Source organism: Heliangelus exortis, chromosome 1, assembly GCF_036169615.1.
Source record: "Heliangelus exortis chromosome 1, bHelExo1.hap1, whole genome shotgun sequence".
Classification (NCBI taxonomy): Eukaryota; Metazoa; Chordata; class Aves; order Apodiformes; family Trochilidae; genus Heliangelus; species Heliangelus exortis.
In genome coordinates this window covers 171,659,317-171,687,139 of record NC_092422.1, presented here as the reverse complement: position 1 = coordinate 171,687,139, position 27,823 = coordinate 171,659,317, and the positions used below count along the sequence as shown (strand labels likewise).

At 38.5% G+C, this 27,823-nt stretch overlaps 1 protein-coding gene across 1 annotated transcript; it reads left to right on the top strand.

Moving 5' to 3' along the window:
- The first annotated feature begins 135 nt into the window (after positions 1 to 135).
- PPP1R3A (protein phosphatase 1 regulatory subunit 3A) lies at positions 136 to 27,823 on the top strand. Its single transcript, XM_071733665.1, has 4 exons — positions 136 to 968; positions 21,905 to 21,963; positions 22,076 to 22,212; positions 24,437 to 27,823. The coding sequence occupies exons 1-4, from the start codon at positions 178 to 180 to the stop codon at positions 26,975 to 26,977; spliced, it is 3,528 nt and encodes a 1,175-aa protein (XP_071589766.1). The 5' UTR covers positions 136 to 177; the 3' UTR covers positions 26,978 to 27,823.

The window sequence follows — 27,823 nt, the reverse complement described above, 5'->3', positions numbered from 1 at the left end:
ATAACACTTAATACTGTCAGATGCCAAAATAGCTCACACACCATAACATCTATTTATAGGTCTGACTCCCTTTTGCAATGTCAACTGTAACATTATTCCTTGTTTTAAATCACAGTGTCTCAAATATCAGCTGTTACTAGTTGTACAGTTCTCTCTCAGTTTATATCAGAGAGCCCAATGGAGTCTTTTCAAGGACCTAGTCAGGTTAGCAGGGCAAACTTTTTACAAGTCCCCACTGTAACTGATTTCTCATCAGAGGATGAAGATGATAAACCTGTCATTAAAAATTATTACTCACCACGTCCCCGAAGGCGGAGTTCTGCTTCTTCAGAGGAAGAGGAGGCAGATACCCCCACCAGCATCGGAAGAAAGGTTTCATTTGCGGATGCATTTGGGTTTGATCTTGTGTCAGTTAAAGAGTTTGATACCTGGGAAATTCCAAATATAGGACACAATGACATAGACGATGATGTTTTCCCTCAGGAGGAATATTTTTTCTCTCAATTGTTTACGTTACCTGCTTCACAGGAAGAACTTTTGCAGAAAGTGAGAGAGCAGAAAGTACTGTTGGAGTCAGTCGTGTTGCTGCCTGGCTTTACCTGTATGAACGGCATTATCAGAGTCCTCAATGTATCCTTTGAAAAACAGGTGTATGTTCGAACAACGCTGAATAACTGGCTCAGTTACTACGATATCCTCGCAGACTTCATGCCTAATTCTTGTGGTAGTGAAACTGATCAGTTCTGCTTTAAAATTTCTTTGGCGCCTCCTTACCAGAAAGATGGAGTTAAGGTGGAGTTCTGCATACGCTACGAGACATCGGTCGGCGTCTTCTGGGCAAACAACAATGACAAAAATTACGCACTGATTTGTCACAAGAAAGAAAGTGCACCCAAGGTGGATAATAAACCACAAAAAGGGGTTGCTGACAGACATCTTAAAGGCTGCTTAAAGACAACACAAAGCAGGTGAGATGACACCTTGACTTTTGGTAACTTACAATGTAGCTGGCTAATACTAATCTTCTAAGTGTATTACAACACTACCCATGTTGTATTCCTCTGTTGTGTTTTTTTAGTGATAAATTAGACCAGGACTTGTTTCCAGTAAAGCCCTTGTATACATCAGCCAGTAGTTTTCTGCAAACACATTGGATGCGATCATATAGTTTTCATACATGTCCTATATGGCACTCATTTAAAGAATAGTACAAGGGCCTATGAATCATGGGATGTGTACTGATTTTGATCTCTGTAGGATATAAATTGAGCTGACATCAGCGAGAGCTTTGATCCAGACTTAGGTAGCTCTGCAGTTAAAATGCTTTGCATCCACTTCCTTGACAAGTCAACAAAAATTTAGAAGTGAAACAAATCCTGGTTTTTACATGATTTGTTTCATATTTCATTCTCCATGGACAATTTTTAAAGCTGAAATGGCAGTGGTGTTTTAGGAAACTGATAAGTCAGAGAAGGATTTTATAGCAATTAGAATAGGACATTCTGCAAGTTGTGTATTAAGTTAATTATTCCTTTTTCCTGGTACTTGTTGATGTTTCTGTTTCACTAATAGTGAAATGAATAATGATTGATAAGGCAGAATTGGTAATATATTGAAGAAAAAAGATACATAGAATTTATTTCAAATATTTCATTCCAATTAAATATAGGCAAGTACTATGTTAATTATAGAATAAAGTGGCAGTGTTTAACTTATAACTTAATGCCACTTATAGAAGGACATTCAGGAATAATAACTTTTTGCTTCCTACTCTGTGTTTAACTCTTCATCATTCCATAAGCAAAACAATGCTGCCCACAAAAATCTAATTCTCATGTCTTTTTTCCACGACACTTTCTATAAATCAGTTGGAGATCTGCAGAACTGAATCTATATTTTACCTGCAGACTCCTTTGCAATACTTAGATCCCAAAACTGAATTCATGTTGGGATTTTTACTTGTTACACTCTTTCTGAGTCAGGCAGTGCTGCTGGATTTCCCTGCTGCTCTTCCATTGGACTGAAGGGATGGGGAAGGGGGAGCAAAACTGCAGCAGTGATGGGAGTGTAAGGAGAAAGGAGACAGCCAGAGCTTCCCCAGTGAAGAACCTCCCTTCCTCAAACTTAGACTCGCTCTGCTGGGAGCCTCTGCCAGCCCAAATCACGTGCCAGCCTTGTGAGGAGAGGCTTGCAACATTTGCCTGCATCAGCACCATGGTGTAAGATCAGACCTAGGGCTAACCCAGGTCCCAGTTCATATCCAGTCCACAATGTTCTCCTGCTAAGTGGTGCTGGGGCCAGCTCTGGGGCCATCACCATGAAGGGGAACATCTTGGTACATCAGAGCAAAGGTAATGATGACTTGACCTGCCATGTGGTCAGATCCTGACGTTTGGGCCTGGTTCTGTTCATTGTATCTGTCCTTCAAGAACAGGACTTTAAGATAGGACTTCATTCTGGGTAAATAAGGTAGCCTGAGGTCCCTCCCCTACAGAAGAGCTGTGATATCAAACATCTCAGGCATATGCAGGCAATGTGATTGCATGATTGCAGGTCTGAGTTCAGTCAGCTCACATGGAACAGATGATGGACATGGAGAACTGAGTCTTAATTTAGTGAGCCTTAGGCTTCCAGATGCTTACAGTACTGACATCCAAATTTCGATACAATTGAGTGTCTGAAGTCAAACAAAACCTAAGAGTTTTATTTCCTGTGACAAATCTGTTGCCAGCATAAGATGTAGAAGCATTTCTTCCAGGGGATCCTCTTTTACATGTATGTGCTAAATGTTTAACATGGAAGTCAGACAAAGAGGTATTTTTAAAAATGGGAAAGGAGATAACATATCAGCTCCTTAATATAAAATTACCTTGTCTGTACTCAGAGCGTAACGTCGTTTTACTCCATATCAGGTTACAAAGGAATAAGTATGTGTGTGTGTGTATAAATATATATATGTATTTATACATTTATGCGAATATTTTTTCATATATATGCATGCACACATGCATATTTGTGATATTAAAATCAAAGTGGTTAGATTATTCTTGATCTTAAGATTTGTTACATGTTTTTGGCCAACAGCTAACTAATGGGCACTTTCAAGACACTCTTCAGTGGCAGAAAGATGTAAAGAGACATGCAAAAATGAGCCAAAAGTATTTTTGGAATGTGGTTTCAGTGGTCACCAAGTCTTCTGAAAGACAGCTCTAGCAGATTGTTACCCAGAACCAATTTTATGCTACAGGGACTTTATTGACTTCACAGGAGTTACAGCTTTCACCAGTGTAAATGAGGTCAGCATCAGCGCCTTTTGTTTCAAAAGAACTAAGAAGCCAACCTCCATTGCTCACTTGTTTTTCAAAGTGTCTTTGTACAGGTTGCCCCTTTGAGTGAGGAGGAACACCCTGCAGACATCTGCAAAAGTACCTCATTATTCTCCTTCAGACCCTCATTAAAACTCCTTTACTCTGATGTCTAGAAAAAAGCTCAAGAAAAACAAATCCCCCCAAAATTGGCAAAGTGAGGCTGCTGGTGTGCTATGACTCCTTTGCATCACATTGAACAGCTCTGTCTGTTTCCATGCTCTCTTCCAGCAGCTCATCTTTCTCTTGCCTCAATTAATTAATTAATTAAAACATTTGTTTTATGTTCAAACTCTGCAGCATTTCTGTATGCTGTGCTGCGTGTTTATAGGACATTTAAGAAAAGGAGGGATACTGGACCATAGATAGCTTATCTTAGGGGCTGCAGCAATGCACAGAGACATACACAGAAGTAATAACTATTTTGCATATGATTCCAACAATAAATGTGCAGGTAAGGACTATTGCTACTTATGCCAATGGGCTGGACATCATTATTTCAAGATTTCTTTATAGCATTTTGAACAGAAAGGTTTTTAACTGGACACTTATCTAGGCCTCTATTTGAAATTTAGAAACCTGGTGTAACTTTTTTTTTTTTTGTTATTTATCTTGGCTCTGAGTCACTTGTACTTTATTTAAAATGTGCAATTTACCTCTTCAGTTAAAAAAGAGGACTATTAAAGAATTATGTTTCTTAAGCAAAGAGTTTGATCCACTCTAGGGCATACTTGTGGGGCTCATTGAATGCCATTAGTGAGGATTAGTTGGGTTCATTAAGTGAAGAGAATAATGCACATTTTCAGAGGAAGTTATTGGAAGTAGAAGAGGAAGTATCATGTTTCCCTTCGCAATATGAGCCAGAATAAAGTTGTATTAATGAGGGCAATGAGGTGGCTTCTGACACCATTATTAAGAGATAAAATAAAAGTGATAACGAAAAGCAAAGTTGCATGGAATTAATAATGCTGAAAACTGTCTAGATTTCAATATTTAGAACCACGACTTAAAATCCTGTCTATTCATTACATTTCATTTGCTTTTGTTTCTATGTGTAGGCATGAACAAATAGACGTCTAAGGATCCATCACGTATTTGCTTCTAACTGTATTTTTCCAAGCTAAATTCTTTACAAAAAAAGTTTTAACATTTTTTTTTTGTGTTTTCCAAAAAGGTTAAAAGGATAAAAAATATACTTTGCAAAAATAATGTTTGAATGAAATAGTTTACAATTTAGTCTATCTCAAAGTATGCATTTAACATATATACTTATGAATATCCTTTGGTGAAAAAAAATTACTTAAAATTTGAAGGCTGTCCCTGGGAAAGAGAGATGTTCTGGCAATAAGTAACCCACATATATATGTACATCTGAACATTTAGAGAAATGAAAATTGTATCAACTTGATTCTTTTCTCATTTTGTTTTACTCTCTTGCTTTTGGGACATGAATAATAATTCTGAAGACAAATTTGTCCTGGTGCTTAGGCTTGGGCCACATGATTTTGCTGGGGACTCCAGCCTCCTGAATGGGTCTAATCAGAAAGACACTGGTTGTGTATTGCATAGGGCAAAGTCCTATAGATTATGATGCATGGCACAGTGAAAATGACCTGCAAACCATTTTCCCCATCACTGGCCAGTGATGCACCTCATTTCTGTGCTTGGTCCTGGTTTGCCATCTGTCAAGAGAACAGCAGGAGCAAGAGCATGAGGAAAATGGCTGATAAACATAAGAATTGTTTTACAGAAGGAAAAAATGCATATTTAGACACCTGTCTGCTGAAAAACAAGGGGAAGACAAGTATTTTCAGCCTGGAGGAGGCTCCAGGGAGATCTTAAAGCAGCCTTCCAGTACCCAGAGGGGCCTACAGGAAAACTGTGGAGGGATTTTTTACAAGGGCATGTAGAGATGGGACAAGGGATAATGGCTTTTAACTAGAAGAAAGGAGATTTAGGTTAGATATTAGGAAGAAATTCTTTAGTGTAAGGGTGGTGAAACATTGGAACAGGCTGCCCAGGGAGGTTGTGGATGTCGCCTCCCTGGAAGTGGTCAAGGCCAGGTTGGATGTGGCTTGTAGAAACTTGGTCTAGCGGGAGGTGTCCCTGCCCATGGCAGAGGCCTTGGGGCTAGGTGATCTTAAAGGTCCTTTCTAACACAAACCATTCTATGGTTCTATGATTTTCTGATTTTTTTGTCGTAACTGTTAATGTTGTTCCTGTCTTACACCTGGTGCATCACTCAGAACTGATGTGGGTCCTGTGTTTGCTTTTTTCATAATTTCTAGACTGCACCTTTTTTTTAATTAATTCATTGCCCTCCATGATGCCACTTTGAACCAGAACACTAAACAGGGCTGTGTCTCATACAGGAGCTTCTTTAAGTACAAGGCATGATTAGAAGGAAGAGATTAAGAACACTGGGTCTGTGGGCCACCAGTGCCAGCTGCAGCAGCATGAATACTGACTGGTCTTTCAGCAGTCAACAGGGAGAAAATTTCTCCTGTTCATGCGCACTGCCCTGTCCTGAGCTGGTGTCTCATCCCCTTTCCAAGAGAAGGCAAAGGAAATAAGCTGCTGGAGGCCCAGCCTGGCAGGACTGCACTGTGCTGGGTCAGTCTGCCATGGATTAAGGCTGCCTCTAAAAATTCAATTTTGCATCAGCCCTTCTCAGCCTTTCCAACAAACACATGATGCGATTAAAAAACCAAAAACTTCTGAGGAAGATGTTTGGAAATAGCTTCATATATACTTTGGTATGAGGAACAACTGTATTATTCCCAGCTGGTCCTTTTAATATATGGCATTTAAGTTATGTTCCCTTTTAATCCTTGTTCTTTTGATTATTATACATTGTAATCAGAAAGGGAAAAGGAGAGCAGAAAAGGTGTTAAAACACACACCTATTTTGTGTGCTGCTATTTGATCTCAAGGTTTTTTCTGGCATCTCAAGTCACAAATTACACCTTGATCAGTGTACAGACATGGGATTTGACTAAAGTTTATGACTATTATTAGGAAGTGACTGCAATCACTGTTTTTACCAGGAGAGCAGCTGCTGGAGAAGCTATCCATTCACAGGGAGCCAGCTAAACACAGTGTTCCTCTGCTGTTCCTTCTGACCCATTATTCTCAGCCCCTCTCTGGGCTCATAGTCTTTGCCTCCATTCCTTGCCAGATGAGAAGTAGGTAGCTCTGACACCCAAATAAGACTTCTCCAGGTACTTGAAAACTATGATTATCAGAGACATGGGATAATTATTTAGTATTAAATATGTTACTCAGCTGAGTAGGGTAAAAGCGATCTTTGGAACTGAGGCTGAGTACTAGGACCTGCTTCTCCATAGTGACTCCACTTATCTTTATTGGAAATTGCTGCAGACTTACTCTCCAAAATAATTTAAAATAAGTTAAGATAAACCACTTGAAAAATGTTCTGTTGAGAACAATCCTACTTGGCCAGGAACAACTACACTCAGTGGTCTTTTTTCAATCTGTCTAATCATAATATTTAAAAATACTGGCACACCTACTACTTGAATTAGGGAATATTTTAAAGACCCTAAAGATAGATATCTAAGTTAATGGCATAAGGCTTCAATGATATCACAGAAATGCCAAAGAAACAAGTGGAAGTTTTGGATGAGAATGCTATGCACAGAGAAAACAGACACCTGCAAACAATACTTGTGTTTTCCTAATTGGAGAATACCTGCATACTGAAAAACTGCCTCATTTTTTAATTTGGTGATTCTGGATTGTGTACTGGAAATATTAAAGTAAGCCTCTAAACTTCTAAGTAGCAACATATGAAAATAACATTACTCTGCTGGCAATCTTCCACCTTAGAAACTGCTATTAGAGAAGATAAATTTATTCTCTAATGTATAGGAAGTAACAGTTGCTATAAAGCTTTTTTTTTTTTTGTTTGCATAAAACCATATAAAACTGATGCTTTGTAATATGAGTATCATTTATCAACTGTATGGTAAGTAAGTAGTTGTAATTATACATGCATTGTTTGGCTTTACACTTGTCAGATTTTTTTTGCATTCACTACAATATCATCAGTTTATTTAAACCTGCCAATAGAGTAACACCTATATAACTGACTCTTAGAGTTCTTTCATGCAGTAACTGTCTTGATACTGCAATAGGCACAAAAAGTAATTTTATGGACATCAGGAATCTCACTGAACTCTGTAGAACTCTACATGTGTACAACTATCCTTGAATATTTATATTTTCAGGACCAGAGCTTATTTCTATGCTCTTTCAGATCACTGATTAAGGACCATCACACAAATAGAAATATGTTGTTAAAGAAAATTCCATATTTAATTTTTTAGTGACTCTTGTTTAATAAGATATCTATTTTGCAAGCTGAACCAGGCTGGTAATGGCTATTTCAGTACTTTTGTCTCCTGACCACCGTTCAGGTATCACAGTTCGCAAATGTTCACTTGGAAAAAAAGATTGTTCCATTACCTTCGTCTTGACTTGCTAAATGTTAGTTTTGAAAGGATGTTTAAAGTCTGTGAAATATTAACTGAGAGCACTGGAGTCTTATTTAATGAACGCATTCACTACTAGTGTCATTTGAGCTGTTTATTCTGGTTATAAACTTTAAGCCCTGATCCAGCCATGGTGCTGCAGCACTGAAATTGAAGCAAAGAATTCAGCTATGGCAAAAGTCCAGAGAACCATTTGCCCATCATATTTTTAATAAAAAAGTGTGTATTATCTTCTCATTTACAAAAAGCAAAAAAAAAAAATGGGCCAAACAAATACTTTGGAAGTTGAATGCTGCCCCTGCCTTGGTGCAAAGGAAGAGATAAGAACTTTTAAATACCGGCATACTAGGCATGCTAGAAGTGGTCATTTGATCTCTCTGCCTTCAGTGACACACAAGAAAATATTAGTTGATATGCCAAAGCCTAATGGGAGGCTTGGTTTTCTGGCAGTCTCTCCACTCTCCTCCTGATCTGTGGAACCAGCTGATACTCTGACACTAAACTCTAATATTTATTACTGGCTCATTACTAATCGCAGTCCTAAAGAGCACGGAAGAGCACTGAGCTGTACAATTGAACGTGGACTAAGTAAAGCTGGAAATTTTTCTTTCCTTACATTTCAGTGCATCAAATGGATTTGCATTTATATTTTGCTTTGATGCATAATAATTGTCCCTGCAAAAATATTTATGACTGCCAGACAATAAATGTAAGATTTTCAAGCCTAGATCACTTCACAGTGTAATAGATGTGTGGGGGGTTTGTCAGTCTTTCTCTGTCCCCAGCTACCCCAGTAAATCTACGCTAGGTTATACTCCAGGTCTGGTTAGAAATATTGATATGTGCAGTATTGATACGTACCACACAGCTTCCTTCTTGCTGTGTACTAGTAAGAGAGCATGGGGAAAAAATTATAAAAGTCTCACTTTCATGGTGACACCTGGAAATTCTATCCTCAAGATACTTTTTGAATTTACAATTATTTTCCAAGATTTAGATCCTCTCTCAAGAGCGACTGGCTAAGGCTTTTTGGGGTCACCTGTTCTTTCTCCTTCCCAGGGGTGGTATCTATGTCTTAGTCTCACCTGACTGCCATCTATCTGTCTACAGTCTCTCCAAGGCATCTGTCACCTTCATGCATACGTGCCTCAGCATATAGCAGTCAGCCTCTAGTAAATAACTCTCTTTTGACATGCCACTGGGGGACTGCTCCTCTTTTTTATTCCACATGAGACCCAAAGAAAGACCACGTGTCACACAGGCTAAGGTCTTTTTACTCTCAGATATATCTAAAATAGCTGTAACTTGGGAGAAGTGCAAGATCTGTTGTTGGTATTTGGTTTATTCTCCTTTCATCTGTTCAAGCAGTGGGGTAAAGAAATAAGAGAACAGAGGAGCTCAATCCCATACTCCTTTCTACAACAGTTTCAATATTTGACCATAGGCCTTACAGACAAATAACAGTGTAAGAAGTCTTCCAATCTTTGCCCTTAAGAAATCTGACTCCTTACTCATCTTTTCACCTTTTTCAATAGCCTGGCCCTGGAGATAGTCATCCCAATAGTAGGGTGCTGCATTACTAATTCAGCTCTCAGCAGATCTGACTTTGTCCAAGGAAGTCTTTCCTAAAGAATTTCCCTGTTTCTCAAACAGCCCATTCTGTGGAGGGACTTACACAATTTTCTGACCAATATGTATAACAAACCAACTGTATGAAAAGATTTCTTGACTGGTTTCTTTTCAACATTGTTGTGCTCATATCATAAGGTACAACAATCGTGACAGAGCTATAAGAGAGTGATAGAAGTTGCAGTCTTTCTGTTTATAGTTCCTGTAGGTTAATTTGAGACAGAACTGAGTCATTATGCATGTTTGGTTTTTTTTTCTGCAGTCTTTGTGCATATGGGCATGAGAACTGGAGATAGACAGGGCTATATGTCTCTGAGGTCCCTTCCAACCCAGCCTATTCTATGATATTAAAGGTTTCAGCCTGGCACCAAATTGGTATTGGGTTTCTGGTTCAGACTGTATGGAACTAAAATCTTCAAATAGGCAGATACACATTTATATTTGTAAAAAAATGTGCAAATGTTTTGCCATTAAAACTCAAGGTCTTTTTTAATGAGCTAGAAAATAAAGACTAATTTCTTGGGACTCTGTTTGCTTTGAGGCTATGATTATTCTTATCCCAAACCAGGCCAATGCATTTTGTTCTGTGCCATGTATGTCCCTGTTTCAATCATAAACTAAGGCTGAAAAATGAAAATATTAGTAATTGGAAAATATAATCCCCTGGATAGCACCAATCCAATAATCTTAGTAAAAATAGGTTTATTACAAACATTGCCTGAACCCTTCTGGGAATTATCTTTTCAGCAAAAAACACTCGAATTCCCTTACAGCTGCTCTCATATCAATTGTCCCCCTTGATAGTATTAATCATCATACTATATACTGCTTATTCTGGGCATCTTTTTGCACTTTGCTTTCCAAATTTCCTTTCCAATTTCTCCTTTTTTAGAAGCTCCTAACAGTCCTTTATTGTCCTTTGGCAGGTCCTTTTCTCTTCTGTCTTCATCTCCTTTTCTTAGATGAGGTGACCAGAATTAAGGGGCATTTCCTCAAGGTGGGGAAATACCATGGGTTAACATTCTCTTCCTCAGATTTCAAATATTTAAATAAAGGTTCTTTGGGGCTCTATTTTTGTTCACAATGATTGTGAATGTTGCCAGGCTGGCTCTCCTGGTGATGCAGTCTTCTCTTCACAGCATAGGTTCAAAACTGGAGCTGTGGTGCAAACCCCCATCTCCACAGCAGCGTGCAAGTATCCTCCCCACCTCTCTAATGATGAGGGGGTCACTCCACCTCCATCCCGCTATTGTCTGTGTCTTGACTATCAACAAGGGAGATAATTAGTGTCAGTCCTGTTTGTTTGGTGACACCTATTTGCTAAGAACTAGATTGAGCCTTCTCTAACACCAGTGGTAGTTGAAGGTCATATAAGAAAATCAATCTTGCCTAGATTTGTAATAAGGGCTCTGATTTTATGTACAGCTTCATTCAAATAGGATCACTTCTAATGGCACAATATTCTAAAATATAATTCAGTAGCTTCTGCTTAGTGTTTGCACAGCTATTTATTTATGGCTGTTTATGTTCTTTGTACTTTTTACTTTAATTTCGGAATCCTTTCCTTTGTTATTTCAGTTTGGAATCTGACAATGTAATTTCAATTATTGCTTTCTGCAGCAGTTAAATTAAATTATTTGTCTGTTGTGCTTCTATTTTTAAATACCTTCTGAAAAAAATTAAACAAATAAACAGAATGCAATGATACTTACACACATGATATATATCAGCAATGCCATGGTTCAGGCACACCTCTCTGAGAAGGGATCATTTGTAAGTAGAATCTAACCATGTTTCTAAGCAAAGCCACCTGGCAAGTAGAAATTTGGGTTTGTGAATCAGGAGCACAGAACTAAGGAATGGTGCTTGCTGAGCAGTAGTCACCCTCTGCTTTGCTGTCAGCACAGACAGCAATGCTCCACACCACGCTCTCACCATTCTCTGCAGTGGTCTGCTCTGCCTGCAATCTCTGCAGCTGTTACCTTCTGCTCTACCTAAGGCCCAGTTCCATGGACTTTGCCTTGAGTTTTCATAGAGGATAGGTTTTTGGCCCAAGGAAGAAGCCATCTGCCCATCTGCACACAGCCCAGCAGCCTCTGGAGTTCTGCTCCTCAACACCTCTCTGAACTCTGGTCTGGCGCCATCGATTTTCAACACAGCTATGGTGCCCCTACCTAGCATTAAGGTTGGCTTTTCCTAACAGTACGTAAAAGCCTGAAAACAACTTAGAACATTGCCCTGAAAGGTGGTACAGCTGAGTACTTAGTTTTCTTGCAACTTTCTTTCATAGCCACTTTATTGCTTTTTTTTTTCCGCCCCTCTCCTAATGGATGCAGTACTCCAGAGCCTGCAGTGCTGACACTGACTGCCTTTTGCTTCTTGCCATCTTTGCTCTGCTGCTCACTTTGTTACCCCCTTGCAAACCCAGAGCAGACTGTCCTCAGTTCTGTTTTTATGAGCCCAACCTCTGCCTTGTTGGCCAGTCATAATTTTGTGTCCAGTAGTTTAGTGCTTTCCCTATGGTCTAATGATTGAATTTTATTTAATTTTGGTTTATCCCTATGTCCTATGTTAAAAGAACAGGGGACCATTTAATTTTCTTACACTATAACATAACTTCTGTTGTATTTTTTCCATACCTACCATAGTCTATCACAACATGTCTTCTCGTAGGGTGGACATCTTTTTTTTTAATGAACCTGAATCCTCATATACTGCAAATCTGGTTCGAATGACTGAAATTCTTTACTAAACATAAAAACCTCCTGCATGTAGATAGTTCCTAAGTAAAAAATATATTCCCTTAATTTCTAGCAAATTCCTATCAATACCTTTATATACAAATTTTTATAAAGATAAGCTATTCTTATCTAATTGTTTCTAAGAGTTTAAGACTGTCTCAGCAGGAGTTGCTGAGGGATGAAACTTCTAATGATGATTTAAAGCAGTGAAGTGTGTAGGCTGAAACTGAAATAATTATTGCTGTAACCCTCTAAGCTCTCTAAGTTCCTCAGGAGAAAATACTTTGTTCAGAACAGACTCCAAAAAACAAAATGCTAAAAAAGTAAAATAATAATAATAAAAAAAAAAAAGCCCTTGGAGCAAGATGATAATTTAGAACTAGAATCAGTATAATGTAAGGATGTTCTCAACAACTGCTCACAAATGCATCAGACATCACAATTAAAAAGGAATAATAATTATGGCCCCATTCTAAAGTATGTAATATTCTATTCTATTCAATAAGCCACGAACACTTTAAAACCATCAGTGTAATCCACAAACCTATATTTACAACATTAAACTGGATGTTCTGCCTTTTCAATAACTGTCATCTCTATTATTTTCACCTCAGACTCTAATTGTTTCTTTTATAGGAGCTAACCTACCAGTGTCCTTGGCAGTACAGTTTATGGCTCATGCATTTACAGTAATTGTTTGGGCGATTTGCCACGTAGCATAACAATCTTCACATCACAATCAGGTTTTATAATAAACAGCATTAGTTGTGAAAAATACAAGTGATGCATGATTCTTATGGTAGATAAAGGGCACTGAAGATGCCCTTTAGAAAAAGAAAGGAAAATGCTCAAGCCTTGAACTGCTGGAGAAAAATACTGATGTCACAATAGAGCTAATTAATTTGATGGTACAAACAAAAGGGGGGAAGGGCCTTGCATTCATTAGTGTCAATTCCAAATGAGAGCATACCGTTCATAAAAATAATATTCTGCCTTCGTTTAGATGAAATGTACAGGTAAACAAACCAGAAATAAGCACCAATTCCTGAAACAGCGGTGATTTTGCTGCTTAGCTTTATCAAGACTCTTTCCCTCCCTTAGCCACAGGGAACTCAAAGCCTGGGTAGGTGCAATTTGCAGGCAGACCTCTGGATGAGGTGGGGTGCTCTTGTCCACCAGCCTGGCTGGCTCCAGTGTGGCCAGCACTGTTGGGCACTATTGGGCACTGGAGCCTCTGGGCAGAACCTCTGGTCTGCTCCTGGGGAGCTGAGCACTTAGTTAATGGCTTCTCTCTACAATACACAGGTGGTCGCACTTAAAGATGCCCCACCATGTGCAGCTCTGCTCTGAAGAGATTTTGTGGCCTCAGTTTTCAGGCACCCAGAAATAACAGGTCAAGTGCTGCTTGGTGGGAAGGCTTCTTGACACACCTCCAGCAGGCTCAATATCCCATTTTAGAAATTCTTCAGAATTAAAATAAGATATATGCCCTCTTATGCTGGTGCACAGGCAGGTGATGCTCAGCCTCCCTTTCATCTCCTCACCACCTGACAGCCCTGCCTTGTGCTGAGGCACAGTGAAGCACAAAGGTGGCTTCAAGCCAAGCCTATACTTCCCATTCTCAAGCTGTGAATTCTCTAGCAGACCAGGGCTTGGGACTAATATTTATAGGGTGCAGGAACCCCATGTGATAAGAAATACAAGTGGTTGTATCGTAACACTGTAGCTCCAACAGCTGATAAGATGGGCATCAATTTAGATCATCAGGAGACTTTGTCCCTACAATGAGTTTTGAACTGAGACTTTTGGAGGCAAGGAGTAAGTTTATCTTCATTTGCTAAATTTTTAGTTCATATATTCAATGAGGGAGACAGAAGAGATTTAACTACAGACCATCACTTTGGAGATCCTCACCAGGATCTTTGACAGCTCCCAAATCTTTTCATTAATTTCCATAGAAAAACACAGAGGAGAGCACAAGATTTGGATCAAGATTCCAGAGGGTGGGATGTATCTTCAGTGAGTGTCTCATCATGATAATGATGTCAGAATCAAACTTACTTTTTAAACATTTTTAAAATAGTACCAAGTTTCTTCTTTTCTTGCATTTTTTTTCTTTTCATGAACTGATTTTGCTAATATTTTCTCCTGTCTCAATGTACTTTAAATGCAATTTTTCAGTAAGCATACTGCTTAGTGGGGTTATGTTAGTAAAAAATGGGTTGAATTCTTCCTCTACTTTGCCTAAGACTTTAATAGAACTTTAAACCTTGTTTAAAGCTTCCCACATACTCAGTCTTTCTTAGTACTTTCTAAAATTCTTTCTTCCTTAGAAATTTATTTTTATTGTGTGTTTGAGAGTTAGAATCATATGGCACACAATACTACTGAAGATCAGAATTAAACGTGGAAATCTCTTATTTAGTGTCTCATAAATGTTCTTTTAAACCAACTCCTCTGAAACTTTTACAGGCTTCCTGTTTCCAATGTGCACATAAATTTTTTTTCTTTTAATACATGTAGTTATTTCCTTTAGACATGATGCCTGATGATGATGATGATACCAAAAATGATTAAAGCAAACTACCAGCCCTTCACTCCCCACATACCCCCACATACTCCTCTGCCCAGCTTTACAGGGTTACAGTTCTGTGCAGGGTGCCTGCTTGGTTCCAGTGATATCTCACACCTGAGCACTTAGCTGTACTACTTTACTTTTTAGTCTTCTGATTCTCAGTAAAAAATTGCTGACACATTTAACTATACCTTTTCAAGGATCCCTTATGATTTTTTTCTCCCAGTGGCATCATTCTTCTGCAAGGCTGGATATTTTTGGCAGTAGGTTCAAAAGTAGTTGTGTTGAAGGCTGCTGCTCATTTAGACTCCTCTTAGGTTTAGAAATTAAAATAGAATTACTGTTTGATTAGTAACTTCAGTCTTGTCAGCTCCTTTCATGAGAACATTTTAGCTTCACTTCAACTTCACTACAGAAAAGGACTGGTTTGCTTTAAATTTACTTTGAAGTAAAAAACAGAAGCATGAGAAAATCTGCAAGAATCTAAGGTTATCTGGATTTTGAAATAAAATTTTATTGAAAACTTTTTTCCTCTTACATAATTTTAATTAAATATTTGAGAAATATATTCTCTAAATACTTTAATAGCTCCATGCCTCTTTAAATTTCAGACAGAAGAAAATATTCCTACATTTTGTTTTAAATATGACACAGTGTAAAACTGATCAGGTTATATTAGTTTCAAGAGTTTTACGGGTATGTTTGCATCTTTCCATATGCTGTACTGCAATAATTTTAGCCTTTTCATATACTCTGTAAAACAAAATGCCTTGTGATTTAGGTATTAAGGTCTAGCGTAAGTGGATATAGAATCTCAGAATCATAGATTTTTCAGTGTTGGAAGGGATCTTTAAAGTCATTTGTCCCCAAACCCCCTGCCATGGGCAGGGACACCTCAAACTGGATCAGGTTGCTCAGAGCCCTGTCCAGCCTGGCCTTAAAAACTTCCGGGGATGGGGCTTCCACCACCTCTGTAGAAAACCTGTTCCAGTGTCTCCCCACCCTCATGGTGAAGAACTTGTTATATAAGGCAGAACAACGTGAACACCGCTGTAAGTTATAAAAACAGCAATGCAACTTTTTCCAAATATTGGTATGTGGGTTAAAACCACACCAATCTGTAACAACCCCACCCATTATACAAGAGGTCAGAAGCTCATGGCTATACTCCCAAATGCATTTCAGACTAAAGCACCTGCTCCTCTGCAGTGAAATGTGTGCCCCTGGAAGCACAACTCTCAAGGCATAAAGCTACGTAGGAACAGTTGAAATAGGGATGGACTAAGACTGTGGGACCATGTGAAGTCTTGTTCCATGGTAAATGTGTGTCATAATCCTGTTCAGAAAAATATATCCATGTTTCATACTGAGACTTCAGTTTCTTGTGCCTGGTACTTTCTCTGAAAACTTACAGGATATACTTTTAATAGTGCTTACACATCTTCTTCTAAGTTTCTCCAACAAATGATTTTGTGAACTCTTTCTGTTAAAACACTGAGTCTTGTTGTTTAATATATTTTCTGCCTTTTCGGTGTTTATCCCCTTGCTATAATAACTGCGGGCATTTATTTCTCCTCTCAGACTTTGTGAAAATAGAAATACTCAGTTTGACTCCTTGGTTAACAGAGATTTTTCATCTTACCAGTGTTGTAGTCTTCTCTGCACATGTTCCTGTTTGAATTAATCTTTCTTGAACATCATGTACAAATGTTCCAGAGGAGTTCTTACTAGTGCCTGGTACATGAATATTTCTTGAAAAACTTTTACTACTGGGAATACCTTCTCTGGCACTGTTCTGCAGGACTCTGTCTTGTTGCCACAGCCGTCTCACATCAGTGGCTTGGAAATGTTTTCTGCCAATATTAAACTTTTTTTTTCTTTGTTTTTTCTTGTTCACCTGTTTCTTGCAATTTCTGAGCCCTCAGTTTTTGGCAGAAACTTTTTCTGGTCCCTTAATGTTTAACATGGCACTTGGCAATTTTGAATTTCATCCCTTATCTATTTTTCTGATCCTCCAGGCCACCCTTTTCTTTCAATCCTCCTCTGTATTGGTGATGTCTCCCAGCTTCTTATCTGCCACAGATTTAATTTAACTTTGACTTTTTGTACCTTGGCCTGTAATAGCATGACTGAGTAAGTCTGATCACAGGACTGGTCCTCTCCAATTCCCTGGTGACATCTGCCAGCTCTGCACAACGCAGCTTGTGGGGCCCTGCTTGGCACCGAGCCCCTTTCCCACCTCCCAGCTCTTGTACTCATCTCCCTCTTCTCCAGTTTAATTAATAAATTTCCCATGTGGCTGCACAACAAATGCTTTAATGAAGTCCAGATAGAGTAGATAACTGACTTTTAGACAAGGGAAATATAGTAATCTTATCAAAGACAGATATTATCAGGTGAGTCTGGCATTTTTATGTAATTTTCCTTTTTTCTGTGTTTATCCTCTCATTTAAATTTTGTTCTAAGGCTATTGTGAAAACTTAGGGAAGACACTTGGGGCTATAGTTGGCCTGACATTAATTCACTTCTTTTTCCTAAATATAGATACTACTTTTCCAACTCTTCTGGTACTGTTACAACAGCTCACAACCAGCAAACATTTCAAACCAATGTGTGATTTCCTCCACTGGATCCCTCAGTATTTTGGGATGGAGATTACATTTTGGGATGGAGATTACATACTCCTCTTAATTGGAGCTTAGCTAAACACTAGGCTCTGCTCCTAGACTGGATGAAATAATAGTATTTTCTAAATCTCTGTTCCTACCAGTTATTCACTGTAAGATTCACTACCACAACTAGCCTTGTGATAGAAAAGTTTAGAAGTTTTTTGATTGTGGGGTCGTTCATAGATTATCTGAAAACTTGATCACACCTCACTTCTAAAAAAAAAAATATTCCTATTTAACTTAAAAAGACTAATTCTAAAGACTTACTTTATCCTAATCTTTTCTAAAGTCAAAACATTTAAATTTTTTTTTTAATTTCTCATCATTCATACACTGTTGGTCTACTCACATCTTAAAGACACAAATATATATGGTTTTTTTCTCTGTTTGGAATGCCAATTCTGCATAAATTTAGCACTTTTACACTCCTTTGTATAACATCTGCCAACTTTTTAGTCTTCTCTGTCCTACTAACTAGTCCCTTCTCCTCCCATTTGTTCTTTCTAAATGCAAAATTATAGTGAAAACCCATTTTCATTCCTGCTTTCTTTTTATCACTCAGTACAAGTGAATGGTAACTTCATCAGGAATGAATAACAGGAAAATAAGTTGTGGGTTTTTTTTTTTAAGCTTGTAGAAATTCTTAACTTTCTGATGTACTTTATGAAGATGAGCCCCATTTAGGTGAATGAGAAAAAGCAACTGAACTTCTACAGGTATCTCAGTACCTTGTTCAGGTAAACCTATGTGGAGGAGAACTGCATCAGCTGGTATCATAGATTTCTAGCTTCCATTGTTATCAGTATGCTTCAGTATGCTAAATATTTGTAAAAATAATACAAATTTTGTGTCTTTCACTACACAATGTAGTCACATTTAGACCACCCTCCACAACACAGTGAGATGATTAATTTAGAAAACATCTAAAGTGATATTATAAGTAAAAATTCTTCTCATTAAATTCTGATAACGAGCCAAGAACTTTTCAGAAAATGTGGAAAAAAGCAGTCAAAAAACTTACTCACTGAAAAACCTTATAATTGCCACTGACTGATGAAGAGGCCAATTTTTGTTGGCTTTGGGAAGTAGTTCTGTTTTTAAGGTGTATGTATATGTTTGACATTGTTCTGTAGTTGCATTCACCCATGATCTCAACACCTTCATGTGACTTCTTAAACTGAAGTAGTGCTGCTCAATGGCTATCGTTTTATGCTTCTTTTGATCCTCAGAGACTTCAGTTTCAATATCCTCAATTTAGATTAAGTTTAGATTTCCCACTAGAATAATCATATGAAGACAGATAATTCTGATATAGAGGTAAGATAAGCAGAATAACTGTTACACTGACTTTCTCTGTACTCAGGTATTTGCAGGACAGGTGTCCACAAATAATGGGCTACAAACCAGAAATCTTTATAAAATTCTGTGCAACATCCAAGAAATAATGTTACAAACCCAGCAGTGTGGATCCAGGCTGTGAGGCAGCATTATCATTGCTATTTATTACCTATTATGCAGTTGTGAAAATAAATTTGTGGATCAGGGCTCCAGTTGGTACTAGAACAGGAGCTGGGGACAAATTCAGCTCTAACCACAACAGAAGTAAAACTGAGGGGCTCAGATTGCACACTGTGTTTTACAAGCCCAGCCACTAAAACTGAATAGCTACGTTCCAGTTTGATTTTAGAGTTACAAGGTGAGATTCACTCAGCTAATTTCAGTTATCTCAAACTTATGGTTCCAGCCTAAGGCAGTCACTGTAGGTTCCCTTTATGGTCAGTCTCTACCAGAGGCAGAGAAGCTCCTTCGAAGGATATGTCACTCCTTTCATTTGCAATATCCATGACAGAGAATCTCCCTTCAGGAGTGTTAATCTCTTACTGCTGAGGTCAGGCATGGTGTACACAACTGTCTGAGCATCTGTGCTTTGAAAGCTAAAGCTTGATAAAGGAAACCTCATACTGGCACATGCCCATAAGAATCAAGCTTGAAGGAGCTTTATACTTCATTTAAAGGTTCAGAAAATAGGTACTCCTCCACAGCACCCTTATTCAAAGACTGTGTATATATTTTACACTGAAAGTTGTTAATCAAACCCAAAAATGAGTACTGGATAGGAAACACAGGGAGCATGAGGCAGACTCCAGTTTCTCTTTTCATGCAGAGTGATCTAAAGAGTAAGGATCCTGCTTGTGCATTCAACTTTAAGAGCAGTAGGCAAATCTGCCCTCCAGTTGCTCCCCAAACAGTCTTCATCCCAGTAATTTGGGTATTATTTGGAAGCTTGTACAGTGAGATTTTTAGTCTCATCAGGGTATGATGGAAGCCAAAAGTACCACTGTGTCTTGGATGTGAGCTCTGGCTGCCAGTAGACTATTGTGTTAGATGGAGGCATGAGCATCTCCCCTTCCTCTGGGAATGTTTCTTGAAAGAAAAAAATGTGTCAAACTTCAGTCCTTTAACAAGTAGATGAGAGCCCCTTCTAGCAGCAAGGATGCCATCTTTGTGTCCTGAGAGTTCCATCCACATCAGTGAGCGCTGCAGGTAGCCAGAAAATTTCAAAGAAAGTCTTTGAGACACATTTTTCTGCCCACTGGATAGCAGTAGAAATTTCCCTGCTGTGCCCATGTGGATTCGGGATCATTATTTTGGGGTGATTTACTCAGCTCATGCTTTACACATCTTGGCTCCTAATTCAGGGTTTTTGCAGACACTCTTGTATCTGACACCCTAAATCTTTTAATTCACCTGTCTCATGGCTAAGCCCCAACCTGCACAGTGTCTAGGGTTATGGAAGCAGGTGGTTGAAAAAGATGAAAAAGGCCTAAGAAAACTGAGAACTAGAGGTTCTAAGACAAGCATTTGAACAGTAAAAAGAAAAAAACAAAAGAAAAATAATGTATAAAAAATAAGCAGTAATTATTTACATTACCACCTCCCCCCCCCCCGCCCCAGACTTACTGAAAACAAGGCCCTGGCTCTGTCAGTCTTTTCAGGATCAAATGCAGACTGCAGCAACTGCTGGCAGGGGAAAGCACAGCTTGGGAAAGCACAGCTTGGGGTGAATAGGAGAGTGAGAGACATGAGGAGACTGTGCATATACCAGAACTCAAAAGTCACATAACATTCATAAGAACAGAAAGAATATTCAGCATTATTGAAATTAATAGTGAAAAGAACTGTTGAGTGTTAAATCTTGTGCTTCAAGGGCAGCTTCTAATAGCAAAAGACCAAGAGTAAATGTAATATGGCAGCGTATTTTCCTACAAGATCTTCACACCTTCCCCTGAAGTATCTGATGGTGACCAGTATCAGGGATCAGATGCTGGACTGGCAGGATCTTCTGCCTGCTTTAGTCTGGCAATCCTTAAAAGATGCTGGATTTTAAGAAGCTGGTGACAGCCGATGTCTGGGTTCTTTTAACAGAGTATAAATTTAGCATCCTCCTTCTGAATTAAGCATTTAGGTGGCAGAGTTATGTTATATCAACTTAAAAGAAAGACACTAGGAAAAAATAGAACAGGAAAGGATTAATATTTGAAAATTAGAAAGAAATTTTCAGTAACAGAGGCGGACAGCAGGTTGAAAAAAGCATGAATTAAGAGCTACAGAAAAAAATTTGCCCCTCATAGAGAAGTCATTAAGAGTGATATAATGATTTAGATTTTACATAAGTGACATTCTTTTTATATTTCCCCCCCACCTATGCACTAAAAGATATATCCCCTTAAGCAAGCAACACAAACTGCTATCACTTTGATGTTGATGAGGACTGCAGAAACTCAGCATCTCTCTATAGCTGTTGTGGTGGACCTGGACTTTGTTTTCACAGTCAGCAAAGCACCAGCTAAAAATTGCACTGGCTGCAGGGAAGCAGAATTCATTCCTTCTGGCCAGGCACAGCTTAGCAATGGGATTTATAATGCATACATGCAGGGACAATATTTTCATTTATTTCAGGTAATGAAATTGTCTTTTTTCAGTAATATCTGTATACATACAAATATTTTAAAAATGTAAGTGAAAAAGAGGCCCAGTCTCCTGAACACATATCTGCTTCCAGACCCTTTCCTGACCCCAAAGTTCCGCTCTCCTCTCACTGACCCATCTAATCACCTTTGTGTTTCTTTCTTGGAAAAGGACTAGGAAAACCCATCAGCTGTGCAATGTAATCAGCACATTTTCATTTTCCTGGCCAGTTCTTTCTTTGACCAAGACTTAATATCAGATCACTCCAAAAAAAAAAAAAAAAAAAAAAGAAAGGTACATTTTATAAATATGTTATTTTCGGAATTTCAAACAGCATTCAAAATTCTGTGTAATTAACTGGTGGTTTTTATAGATTATCCTAAGAGGAATTAGAACAATATTTTTTGCAGAATAACACAGGAAGTTTCCCTTTGTTTCACAGCAAAGAAGAAATATCGGCAACGTCTGACAAGGACACACGGAATAATTCAAGGACTGCAGGTACAACACACGGTTTTAATTAGTTCTTCCTTACTGCACAGGTTAATTAAAAAAATAGTGTAACAAACAACCTCATGAAAAATATTTAAGTATGTTTTTGTTAACTCTTCAGACATAAACATCCCAGAGATTGTTTATTCACCAGCAGAAGACAAAGACATCAAACCAGCTAATGAAAACATAAAAGATAAAAATGCAGACTACAACTGGGGTGATCACAAAGATGATGAAAAAGAATCAGAATTGCTGGTAAGCATTATACAATTATATCTACGGTATTAAATGATATGAATCCATTTATGCTTCAAAGCTGGTGATATACCCCCTTTTAACAGAGCTGACTGATGTACTAATTTACAAATGTAAAACCTTGGTCTGTACTTTCATTGAATCTCTAACTGATTTAACAATAGAAGGTGCTTTGATTTCTGTATAGTGCATCAACTTTTTCTGGTCTTAAATTGATGACTTCTCCCTTTTGCTTCTTTACCAGAGGCTCCAAATTACAGTTTGAAGGAAGAGTAGCATTTCAAAATTTTCCTCTCCTAGTCTCTAGGATGGGAACACTCTTAAATAAACACTTTATGTTTGGTAAATTTTTTGTGTTTAAGGTACTGTTTGCTTTGGGGGCTTTTGAAGGATGCTATATGAGCAAAATAAACACACATATATATGTATATTAGCATATTTTTCTATATCAGTATTTGACATTAAATTTTTAATAATAAATTTCACACTCAGTGAACATTCAATCTATTTGGATTTGTGTGTATGCATGTGTGTGTGTATGGTTTGGCTTGCATTTTTCAGCATGAAAGAAAAAATGGCAATAAATGAGATGCATACAGCAATCTATTATTCTCAGTGTCTGTTCTCAGCTCATATCATTTGGGTGCATAGATTCATAATCATAGATTATAATACCTATCACCTGTGAAAATGTGAATGCTGAATCAGACAGGAGAGGAAGATGAAAACCATTCCCTTTTTTTTTCCTTATTGATAGAGAGACAATGAGTTCCTCTTACTTGAATATACATTTTTCTTGTCTTTTACTAAAAAAAGTTGAACATTGTTGCCTGTTGTAGGACTTTTCACTGCCTGAAAGTCAATGTCTTCTTTTTTTTTTTTTTTTTTTGGTGGCAAAACATAAAAAGGAGGATCTCTAAAATCCCTTGTTGTTCTCAGTCCACCCTGTTACAAAAAGCAGAATCAAATATAACCGTTTGTTTACCAATTGCCAGGATTGTCCATACAATAAATGAGGGGGGAGCTATAATTTAGATGTTAATTTGCACTATGCGCTCTTTAATGAATTAAACAATGGAGGCTTATAATAGATGGAAATGCAACCAAATCTTTGAAACACACAGCATTGGCTCATAAGACAGCTGTGCAGTTGACAAGTAACATGAGCCTTATGTGAGAAGAAGGGGAAATCGTAAGATTTGCATATAATTATTGAGATCATGCAAATGTCAGTTATGAGGAGGGGAAAAAAACACAGGCATCTCACTGTTAAATCCTGACAGTTGGCATCACCGAAGAACTCAAATACACTTGAGCACTGGTTGGCAGAGGGTCATTAAAACAGAATTTGCAGAGACATTAGCTCCCTCACTTTTCTTTGAGTGACGTTTTACTATTAATAGTTTGCAGAGGCTTTGCAGAAAACATATTAATAAGAGAAACTGTAATGGGGGTATCTACAGCAAGTGCAGATGCATAAAGGGGTGCCCAAGAAGCTAGCCTCTAATTGATCAGCTAGTGCTCTCACTGTGACTATGCTAAAGTGAGAAGAGAGTGCAATGACAAGCAGGTATAGCTGAATAATACAATATGATATTTGGGAGCTAGGAGGAAGAGTGATTCGTTTCTGGCCTTTTACTTCGCTAATCCCATTTCCAACTCATGTCTTACCAGATTGTCTAAAAACAGTCTGGTTTGAAGCCTGTAAAATGGTCCCTGAGAGAAATGAAGCACAGATAATCCTTACAGTATTTGTCAGTGTGAAATGTGTCTTTGTTTTACTGGACAATACTGTACATTACCAGGCTTTGATGTACTGTATCAATGCCTTCATTTAAGCGCCAGTCCTCCCCCCTCACCCCACACCTCCCTCTCTCCAAACCTAGAACCAAATGTATAGAGAATGAATTAGCCTCCCTTTAAGGGAATATTCTCTTCAGATTTAATTTGTATAAAATGCACTAGCAGCTTACTGAACTCATGAATAAAGAGAGAGGGTTCTGAATGCTATTTTATTTCCTGCTCCTTTCAGCACCGCCATAAACCTCATTACCTATGTTAAAAAAAGACATACAATGCAAATTTTGCAAATAGTTCTGAACATGTTTCCATAAAAGCTTTGTTACTGAAAACAAAACTTCCCATGACAAAATCCTGCCTCCTTTATTTAGCATATATTTTTCAAAGCCCTTTTTGATAATTCTTTTCTATTCTATTGTTTCAGCTAAATCTGAACATCACAGGAGCTAGAGGTACCTCTTCCGGAGATGAAAAGAATTTGTACACAACAGAATCAGTTAATTTTCCAGGAGAAACTGAAAGGTTGGAGGAAAAGCTAACCTGTGTAGAAAGAGGCAGTCACTTGTTAAGGCACCCTGTGCCTATCAGTGCCCCATCTGAAAACACTTTGCAAGAGACAGGAGGAGAATTAAAATCCAAAGTTAAGTATTCCCAGATTGATTATAATAGTCAGCCATCAGGGAAGGAAGTTGCTGGTGGCATGGTAAACAGCAGCAAGTGGTTTTTGGGACGTACTGATACCAGTGAAAGCCTTTTATCAGCAAAGTATTTTCCTGGGACAAAGCAGGATGAGGCTATGGATACAAGTGCTACTGTCTCAAGCCAACAAGGAGAGCGCCATGCAGATATTTCAAAATGTGAAACAGACAGCGCCTCGGGAAGTAAGATGATGGAGAGGTTATTCATCAGTGAAGATGCTTCTGATACCTCGAAAGGGGCTTGTGAAATGAGACCAGAAACCATTTCTCCAGAGCATGATGAATCCATGCAATTAAATGCATGCATAGCAGGAACGCTGGATGGCAATGCTAATCCAGCTCCGGAGCACCAGGCGCCACAAATGTCTCACCAAACCCGGGATTCATTGTTGTCAGATACTGACAAAAATGAAGGAAAAATCAAGATGATTGAAAGCAAAGTTCAGGTACATTTAAGAGGAGATTTATATGCCGACACTTTTGCAGATGCTGATGCCTCAATAGATTCCGCAAAAAGCCAATACACACAAAAAAAGGGAGCTGGTAAAATGTCAGGAAAGAACTATAACACTGATACGGAGAAGGATAAGAAAGTCATCGAAATAGCAGACTTGGAACTGATTGGCGAGGAGGAAGCACCCAAGCCTTTCAAGTCACACAGAAAGCAGGGTGCCAAAGCCTCAAACACAACATCTCTGTCAGCCGAAGACAGCAAACAGGCACCCAAGCCCACACAGGAAGATCCCTGGGCACCCTCTCCAGGGGATGAGGTGGGAACTGAAGACACTTGGGAACACAGAGGTTTCACAAGGTTAAAAACCAAAGAAAAGTCAGCCAACACAAATGAGGGAACACTGTTGGGAAAGGAAAGCAAAGCAAACCCAGTGGAGCAAAGGTGGCAAGAATCAGGTAGCGAGGTTCCGTGGGGAGCAAGGGGGAACACAGGGCCTCAGAGCATGGCCTCCACCAAGGGGTTGCTTACCTGCCGGGAGGCAGAGAGTTGTGAAAAGTCTTATGTCTCCACGCAGGTTATTGCAGAGGAAGCAAAGGCAGGTACAGCTTCTATAATTAAAACAACATCAGAAAGTACTTCAGAAAAAATGTCTGCCAGTGAAAAAGCAGCAATTGCTAAGCTACCTCGAGAGACTGCACTAAGTGACAGGCCCACAGAGGAAAAGGAAACAGCGTTTGATACACATGAAGGGAGAAATGATGGTTCACATTATGCTCTTTGTCAACTCAACACAGTGGGTGTATTATATGACACCGAATTTGAAAAGGAATCAGTTTTAGATATTTATAATGCACATGTACATGAAACACTGCAAGGAGAAATGATGTCTGTACGCAACAGCAGGGAAAAACGTGCCAAAGCACAACCAGACATCAGCAATATTCTACCTGCAGGAGAAGTATCAAAGCCTTCTGCTGCAGGAAAGGGAGAAGATGTGCAGCAGGGTTTATATTTAGAAGTACGTAAATGTCCCTCAAGCCCTCAGAAGCATTTATACAGTGAGGAAGCAGTAGCATTCTGTAGGGAAGAGAGCCATGTTGGTGCACTTTCCTGTTTAACTGCTGAAACTGAAACAAAAATGCCACCTTCTGGTACAAATGTTGTGTCCAGTTATCATTGTAAGAGTTCTTCAGGAGCTTCCTCTGAAGGGCCCACTGTGGCAGGAGATAAGGAGCACCTGTATAGACACATTGAATTCAAAGTCATCGACAAGGTTGCTGCTGAGTCAGGGTATGATTTAAGTCTACCAAATGAAATTACAGGTGTTAATAAAAACCTCTGTCCTGAAGCTGAAAAAAAGTATGTGCCTTCCACTTCAGACATAGCAATTTCTGGAGATGGAAGAGGAAGGAATACAGGTCAATGTTTCCATCAAGCAGAGTTCAAACAAGACAAGACATGGAGGTCAGAGGTTTTAATTAGTAAGCCTACAGAAGAAGATGGAGGGGCAAGATCTGGCCGTCTAATAACGGAGGGGAAAACACTAAACTGGCTTGATGACTCACAGAAGGAAAGCCAGCACATTTCTGATTCTGATAATTCTACCCAGAAGAGTGAAGCTCTTAAATTACCTACTAAGCCTTCAGGTTTAAAACATCTTGCTTTCAAAATATTTTGTTTCTTCTGCTTTCTTTTTTTTGCTGCAACACTATACCACTATGATTTGATGGTTTGTCTTGCACTCTACCTGTTCTCCTTGTACTGGCTATACCGTGAAGGAGGAAGAAACAAGGAGTCTGTCAAGAAGGAATAGCACTGATTGCCAACTCTGCTCAAGATCCATGGTCAATAGTCTCTAACCCCTCAAAAGCATTTTCACTGATAAAGAGTTTCTTCATTGCTAGAACCAAAGCAAGTTTTCCACTGAAGCATCTTTTTAAAAGATTACATATGAAGTTGAGCCTTCATATAAGTAATTATACTATATAGGACCATTATATTTGGATCATTAAATACCTACATGAATATGAGTTCTGAAGCACGTCAAGTTAAAATAAAGTACAGCTGTTTCTCCTAGCAGGATATGAAGAAGCAATGCTTCATATCTCTTTAGTACTTAAAACCACCGTCTTTGTGCATTAATTTCTTTTGCAGTAAAGCTTCATATTTTTCTGAGTTTTTTTCTAAGGTTTCATTTAGCACACAACAACACAAGGAATGGTATAAAAACTCGGTATTTTTATACTGACATTGCAGTTAATAGTCTGCTAGTGTAATTAGCTAACTCTAAGAAATATGACAGCTGTTAAAGGTTGATAATTTTTTCCAAATTTTTGTTTCGTTGTGACCTAGAGCTCCAGTGGTGCCTCAGTTAGAAAAATTTAAGGCTTTGGCTTCAGTAACATCATGTAACTTTTAGGATGCAATTGCACTCTTTCCATCCTGCAGAGACTGAAGGCCACAGCCACAGGCCTTGTACTACTCACTTACAAACATGTTGAACATATCTTTGGTTTTCTAAATGAGGACTGTGTAATATGATTGAGAATTTCACTGAAATAAGATCTATTTCAGACAAAGCCTTTGAATGACATTTTTTCAGCAGTGTCACTTGAGCATATGTACAAAGCATTAAATAAATTTAAATAAATTTTACAAA

Excerpts from the sequence above, each read along its gene's own strand:
- PPP1R3A (XM_071733665.1), top strand. The coding sequence starts at position 178 with ATGGAGTCTTTTCAAGGACCTAGTCAGGTTAGCAGGGCAAACTTTTTA. Across the intron at positions 21,964-22,075 it reads GAATAATTCAAGGACTGCAG|ACATAAACATCCCAGAGATT; the intron begins GTACAACACACG and ends TTAACTCTTCAG. Across the intron at positions 22,213-24,436 it reads AAAAAGAATCAGAATTGCTG|CTAAATCTGAACATCACAGG; the intron begins GTAAGCATTATA and ends CTATTGTTTCAG.